This window comes from Fulmarus glacialis, unplaced genomic scaffold (genome assembly GCF_000690835.1).
Source record: "Fulmarus glacialis isolate BGI_N327 unplaced genomic scaffold, ASM69083v1 scaffold3328, whole genome shotgun sequence".
In the NCBI taxonomy this organism is placed as follows: domain Eukaryota; kingdom Metazoa; phylum Chordata; class Aves; order Procellariiformes; family Procellariidae; genus Fulmarus; species Fulmarus glacialis.
In genome coordinates, this window is record NW_009226150.1 from 20,599 (window position 1) to 28,380 (window position 7,782).

The 7,782-nt window shown below is 36.5% G+C and overlaps 1 protein-coding gene across 1 annotated transcript in view; it reads right to left on the minus strand.

Annotated features, from left to right (window-relative positions):
- LOC104080338 (E3 ubiquitin-protein ligase SHPRH-like) overlaps positions 1 to 5,442 on the minus strand; it is a gene marked incomplete at its 5' end in the record, with an annotated part of 19,622 nt that extends 14,180 nt beyond the window's left edge. Inside the window, 4 exons of the mRNA XM_009582699.1 lie at positions 599 to 742; positions 3,484 to 3,709; positions 4,873 to 4,935; positions 5,269 to 5,442. Of these exons, the coding sequence (XP_009580994.1) occupies positions 599 to 742; positions 3,484 to 3,709; positions 4,873 to 4,935; positions 5,269 to 5,442 (607 nt within the window). The remainder of the gene's footprint in view (positions 1 to 598; positions 743 to 3,483; positions 3,710 to 4,872; positions 4,936 to 5,268) is intronic.
- Between the last annotated feature and the right edge of the window lie 2,340 nt (positions 5,443 to 7,782).

The window sequence follows — 7,782 nt, forward strand, 5'->3', positions numbered from 1 at the left end:
AAAAAGCACTTTTATCTAACACTGAATCTCACTGGAAAAAAGCACATAATGTTTATATTGAAAACATATTTCCATTGGTGCAAAAAAAAAAAAAAATTAAGATGTTAAATCAACCAAGCATTTTCTCTATGTTCATGAACAGAAAGTGTCTCAGAGGTGGCTCAGAAATTCCAAGATACTGAAAAAAGATTTGTCTTTTAGGTTTTCACTGCTTTTTTTCAGGTCCCTGTGGAAAGTAGCAGTATGGGTGAAATATCAGGTCAACTTAATTTTCCACCAGCTTGGAAAGCTGGGCAATTGTAGAGAAAGGTCCCAGAGCCATTCACCTGCTGCTGGAAGGACAACAGTCTTTTGGAAACATGCCATTCTTACAGTCAGAAGGCTGACAAAACTGTATTAAAATAAGAGTTACAAGTTCAAAGAGGCCCATACACTGAATGTAGAAATAGATAGGAACTCTTTAGTCCACCAAGGCTTTCTGAAATGGAAACAGAGGCATATTATAGACTTTATACATAGATCTAAATACAGATTTTGGTTTTGTAGCAGGTAGGTTCTTTCAGAAAAAAAACCATTTCTTTCCTGCCAAGTACTTTACCTCATGCGGTTCTATGATGTGGAGAACTGGTGGATTTGGTTTTGGCTCATCAGGATGACGCACTCTCAGCCGTTCTGTAGCCATTGCCAGTTCATCAATAGCAGACACGTGATCCCTTAGTACCATCCAATATTCATGAAGTAACTGTAAGAAAAACCTAAGCAAATTAGTAGCAGAACTGAGTCGAGTTCCCTTTATGTGACTCTGCCATACAATGTGTAATGGGAAAATCTTTTTGGAGTAAGGGATAATATTTCTTTACAGTAATTCAGCCACAACAACAACAAATTACGAAGGAAAACAAACATTATAGAGATCATCTTGCCTGCTTTCTTTTCTAGCCTCTCTTTATGAACAACTGTAAATACCTGTCTCTCATTTCTTCTACAACTATTACTATTACAATAACTAATGCAACTAAAAGTTTAGAAACAAAACGCCTTGCAAGACTAAGCAAATGCTGAATAAAATAAGGAAAAATGTTTAAGCGATTTTAAACAACTAGCTATTATAGTACTAAGACTGCTTCTTAAAGATGAAGTATGTTTTAAAGCAATGTTAACAGTTTGAGTGGTCTTGATAAATGCACAGACAAGAAGAAGTGAAGATAACATCAGATTCAATTCTCCCAAGAAAAAGTAAATTCTGGCTTTCTACAAAAGAAATGTCTACAACTGGAAGTATACTATACATATAAACTGACATTTTAAAATTACTGACAATACTGTAAAATACTTCTTCCCAAGCTTTCCACTATTTACATATTTTATAAAAAATCTTCAGTGATCTTACTGAAATTCTAAGACTTTTTGCAAATGCCAAAAATTACTATTGGTTGATTTCTGATTTTTCAATTGTGAAGATATTTCTAAATACTCAGTTGCTGGGGGTTGTGATGGTTGGTTGGTTGGGGTTTTTCTTTTAGCTCAAGAAAGACTTGTTTTGAGCTATGCGTAGATTACAAACATAAAATTACTGTGTATTAAACCTGGCATACAGGGTAAGGACAGAGAGTAAGCTGAAAGGCGCTTACTCCCCCAAAATGAAAGAAACTAAACTAAAATTAGGGGGAAACTAAGCTAAAATTACTTTTTCAAAAAGGGGGGAAAAGGGAGGGGAAGGGGGGGGAAAAGAAAGGGGCAAAAGGAAAAAAAGGAAAAAAGGAAAAAAGGAAAAAAGGAAAAAAGGAAAAAAGGAAAAAAGGAAAAAAGGAAAAAAGGAAAAAAGGAAAAAAAGGAAAAAAGGAAAAAAAGGAAAAAAAGGAAAAAAAGGAAAAAAGCTTGGTTTAGATTTTGGTTTATTTAAGGGTTATTTTACAGAGTATTATCGTTGTAGCTTAATGTAAATTAGAGTAGTATGGACAATTGAATCAGTACTTCCAAGTCATGACAGATGGCATCATAACAGCACTATTTTCATTCTCATTGGCATATCAGTCCCACCTTTTGTTTCCTAAAGTAAAAGGACATGAAGAGACTGTGTTCCCTTCTCGCAGCAGCAAATACCCAACACATAGCAATGCCTTGGTAACTGGTTTCCTTATGTCCTTCTCCTTTTGTGAACTGCTACAAGCCGAAGACACACAATACTGAAGCATGAGATGAGAGAGGGTCATTATTCTCCCATCAGCATTTTGGTACCACAAGCAAGTGACCTGACTTTGTGAGAGCAGCACAACTTTATTAGGTGTTTAATAACTTTAACTATCAGATACCTAAATGCTGATTGAGATGTCATTTTGTTTAAAAAGGTGGGTTTTTTGTGTGTGTGTTACACTGTAACCTAGTAATTTTTTTAAGGCAGCTCCAGATTAAGTCTCACTCCTAAGTAGTGCAACCGATTTGAGGAAAGTAGGTGATCAGTAACCGAGTTTGTTGAACAACAAAGACAGACTGAATTCCATTAGTTAATCTAAGATACATAAAGTAAATTGCTCTCTAGAGTATCTTCTCTTCTTCTATAGACTAAAGCTAATTACAAATGTTTAAATTCTTGGATAGCATACTTCTGCAAAAAGTACCTTGGCTTTTTCAAAATCTCCTAGCCAAAAAGCAAGTTAAGTGACAATTTGCTAGAATCATGAAACAGAAGGCCTGGGAGAAAGATCACAGGGGCGAAAACCTTTCAAGGAAAAGGAATTTCCTCTAATGTCAGACCACAAAAAAAAAAAAAGAATGTGTGAAAGAGTCAATAAGCCTGACACTGGGGTACCAAGTGTGTTCTACTGAAGCTAAAGTCTGTGTTAATTAAAAGTGAGGAGAAGCATTCAAGAGAAAACACTTTTGATTACACCTAAGCTGTAAGACAGGATGAGACCCTTGTGCGCAACAGCTCTTCCCCCTTCTCCATCACTGGTATGTACTCACTGCAAGGAAACACAGACGCACAACGATGCATGGAGAAAGCCACAGTATACTCCTATAGTTCTCTCTGATCCAAACAACAGGAGACTAATTATTTCAGGTTACATTGTGTAGTAAACAAGATCCAGGAAATAAAGCAATGGTGAAAGGACATCGGTAGCTAGCACAAGACTGAAGGTAAACTGAATTACAGAATGGACCAATGTTCGATTTGCTGAGTCTTGCTACACTCTGATTTAACTAAACAGATGAACGTATTTAATTATATCTGTATACTGTCTTAATAGATGCAATTACATTGCTTACTAATTTGCTTAGTAGCCCGTACAGCTTTTAGAAACTCTTAAATCATATATAAACCATTTAAAATCAAATCCTGTAATAAGCACTGTGAAAAAGCTTTGTGTAGGCAAACCCTAATTTCAGGAATACAACTTAGATTTGTTCATATTCAGCTTAAATTTGTTTATATTACATTAAATGGACTAGACAACTGTTTTGTCACCATCTCATTTACTGTACCTTATATTCCTTTTTCCACGCTTCAAAGAGTTCCAGAAATATGCTGCCTTCTTCGGTTAGCTTAACATCCATCCGATGGGCTTTGGCAAAGGAGAGAATAGCTTTCAAGGCACGTTCAGTTTCACTGGTCGCCCACAGTCCTCTACTTGTGGTGGGCAAACGGTCATCAACAAGCCCTTCTTCATCTTCTATCATCTCCTCAAATATTGCCATTTGGCCTTTAACACTTAAAAACAAACCCAACACGATACTTATCACTAATTTTTTACTTCCACATCCATTTCTACTTATTCACCATACATTTCAGCCTTCTAATATTTGATTAAAGGAAAAAGCAAACCAAACAAACATAAACAGCTTTTTTATTACCTGATATCCCTAAAGCTTGCTTTGAACACAGTGACCTCAGTGCCAGCAATGAAATCGCTGTACAGGCCATTTTGACAGCATAAAATCATCAATGGCTTTTGTAAAGGCTTACGCATCTTAATTATCTTTCAGTAGTTATTAATGATTAATGTCACATTCATTTAAAAAATTTGCAATTTGACTTCTTAAATCAGCAAGAATTGCAGTTAAACTCCGATGCAAAATTTGCTGTGTATTGCACTATTTAAGAACACTACAGCTTCCTGGTCCCCTCCTTGACAAACAGTGCTAATTCAGAAACACACTAACGTTTCCTAATGATTCCAGCAATCATTAGGTAACAGAGCTCCCACTGGTAAAGACTTTTCAAAATGTTTTCTCAGTGACCTCAAGGTTTTTGAATCCAATTTTGACATAGTGAGGGATATGAGAGATAAAAGTCAAAGAGAAGGTATGCAGAGGGCTGTAATCTGTGCCTCTCAGTACTCTCCACTATGAATACTTCTCTCACACCACGTGCTGGTGCAACCCTTCTTTTAGCTCACAGCTGCATTCATGTCTGAAATCTCCTCTCTCATTGTGGCGTTAGTAAAATTTTGTTACTTCATGAATTATACAGAATTAAAAAAAAAAAAAAAATCTATGAACAAGTATGGTATTATACCATTTGCATCTGGCCTGCAAATAAATATTTGCACAAACAGGAACATTCGTTTAATTAGCATACTTGTATTTGTACACACACTTTCTGAACACTTTAACACTTCATTTCAAATGTATGGTCATATTATAGCAGCTTGAGAAAAAGCAGCATGTATTCGTTCCTTGTACGCACCTTTTTCAAATGAAATGTACATAGAAAATTAAACCTGACTAATAAAATTGCTATCAAGGCCACTATCAAGAAGTTGCTGTAATTTGTTCATTAAGTTATTTCAGAAAAGTTAAAGTAGAAAATATAAAACAATCCAACTTTCACTTTTTTTTAATAGTGAGAAGTTTATAAAGCTATGAACTTACGTATGAGAAAAGAGCTTCGACTCGTATTCTGTGAACAACTCATCAGCCTTACAAAAGACACAGCTGCAATACAGAAGATTGAAAACAGAAGCACTCAGAATTTCATCAGAAACCAAAGTAATTCCTGTAATTCCCTATTCCAACATATAAACCCACACAAAGTCCTTAAAAAAGAACAGTTTAACAGTCTTATGTACACTCAATATAATAATTGACAGGGAAAGATTTTATAAGAATAAAACTAAAGTAAGGTCATGATTCTAACAAATGGATCTGTGGTATCTGTGTGCATACAAACCCTGACTACAGAATAAAGACTTTAATCTCTTCTTATTTCAAATGAAGGAAAATTTAATAATACACCTCTAAAGTATATTTTCTGTTTTCAAGACATACTTGTTAAGTGGAAGTCTAACAGGTCGCAAATGGCAGATAGTGGCAGCCTCAATAACCTGCTTAGAGGGAGGGCCTTCTAAGTTTTTCACTGCTTCTCTTACAATCTTCTGGAACTTCTTCACTTCGTCCAGCTGGGTTGTGAGCAGGTATTGAAGGCCTCTGCAGTCACGGAATCTGATTTAAAGAAAAAGGGAACTAATTGCACACTGAGGCACCAAATCCAAACTTAATTCAGTATTTTGAAGTAGAAGAGAAATAGCTAAATAGCAATATAGGACAACATATGAAGTTCATATCATAAGCAAATGCTTATTACTACTACATGTAATGCTAACTGTTAGAAATCATTCCATTGTATCACCCAAGATGATGCCCGGTATTTGTAGAACAGAAAGATCCTTTCCAAGACTTGAGAGATGCGACCAAATATTAGTACTCAACACCAACCTGCAACATTGCAGTCCACAACGCAAATCTACTAGAGGTAAACAACTGCACATACTATAGTCTTATTTGCATCTGTTGGCCAACAACTGATTTTCAGTGCACCTGTGCAATTCACAGCAGACACATGCACCCATCACAAAAATATACTGCATTTTGCAAGTTAGCTTTCAAAATTAAAATTATTGAATGGACATGACAGTGATCTATTTTCCTAAAACCTAGCTGTCTTTCATGATTGGAGTGGGAACACGAACACCAGTTAACCACTTCCCACATTGTGTTTTTCCTCTGAGCAGAGGTCTTGCTGAGAGTACACCATTCATACAAGGTCTGGCATTCATATACAAGACAGTGTATTACAAGACTGTGGTTCTACCCCATATGGAAAGTTTAATCCAAAACACTCCTTTTGTAAAGTATGGAGAGAAAAGCACAGGTTTAACAACACTACTAAAGTTTGGCATTTAAAATGACCTACTTAAGCAATATATATTTTAAAATAAAATAGACAGGTTTGCCTAACCAGATAGTCTAAAAATACATGTAAATTGCAATCACAAGTCTGTTGTTAATACTATCAGTTGCCAAATATTCCAGGTTTATGAAAATCTTCCACACTATACCCTGGATTAACCACCTCTAATACTCAACTAGAGATTAGCACTTGTTGCTTCCACCACTGACCAGTAATATTTCATAAGACACTGTTTAAGTTTTTATTGCACATGCTAAAATAAATTTAAAAGGAAATAAGTTGTATCCCTATTTTATAAAAGAACAGTTGAGTCGCAGATAGCTTGTCCAAAGTTACGCAACCTGTAAGCAGCAACAATTTAAAAAGATACTTCCTAAATAGCTAATTTCAAGTGAGAAAAAAAAATCATTTTTCTCCAGTACGACACAGGCAAGCATATAGATAGATGCATAGGCATATGAGCTCAGTGTGAACATGCAAACAATCCTTTCCTCAAATTTATTGTGACCAGAATGAGATGCCATCATTCTCAAATAACACTTAACCATGAAACGTTCAGATCACAGACTCACAGACTGGTTGAAGTTGGAAGGGACCTCCAGAGGTTGTCTAGACCAACTCCTCTCCTCAAGCAGGGTCACCTAGAGCTGGTCAGGACGATGCCCAGGCAGCTTTTGAGTATCTCCAAACCTCTCTGGGCAACCTGTACCAGTGCTCAGTCACCCTCACAGCGAGAAAGAGTTTCCTGAGGGAACCTCCTGTGTTTCAGTTTGTGCCCACTGCCTCTTGTGCTGTCACTGAGCGTCACTAAAAAGAGCCTGACTCCATCTTTTTTACACCTTCCCTTTAGGTATTTGTAAACATTGAGAAGATCCCCCCCCCAGCTGCTGAACAGTCCCAGCTCTCTCAGCCTCTCCTTATATTACAGATGCTCCAGTCCTTTCATCACCTTCTTGGCCCTTTGTTGGATTCTCTCCGGTATGGCCATCTCTCTCTTCTATTGGAGGGCCCAGAACTGGACAGAGAGTCCAGGTGTGGCCTCACCAGTGCTGAGTAGACAAAAAGGATCACCTCCCTCAACGTGCTGGCAATACTTTGTCTAATGCAGTCCAGGATACCATTAGCCTTCTTTGCTGCAAGGGCACATTGCTGGCTCATAGTCAACTTGGTGTCCACCAGAGGCACGAAAGTCCTTTTCTGCAAAGCTGCTTTCCAGCTGGGTGGCCCCAATATCCATTTTAAACAGACAGAATTTCCCTCTTCCTTCTCAGCATAATTCTGAGTTTTGAAGAAAGAAGAGGTAAAGTTTTGTATCTTTATTTAGATTATTCAATAGAATTATGTTAAGTACTGAGAAGTAAAAGATATGCTTACTTCCAGAAGGGCAAGGAATTGCCACCTTTTGGGATCATGACAACAGAGTAGTCGTACTGAAGGATATGTCTTTAAATATTTAATTAAAATCTGTGCATATTTTAAGTATTTAAATTTATACACACATACACATTTTATATACACATTAGATATAGATATACATATGTATATGCATTTATATACATCTATTTTAGATATATGTTTTTATATATATAAAA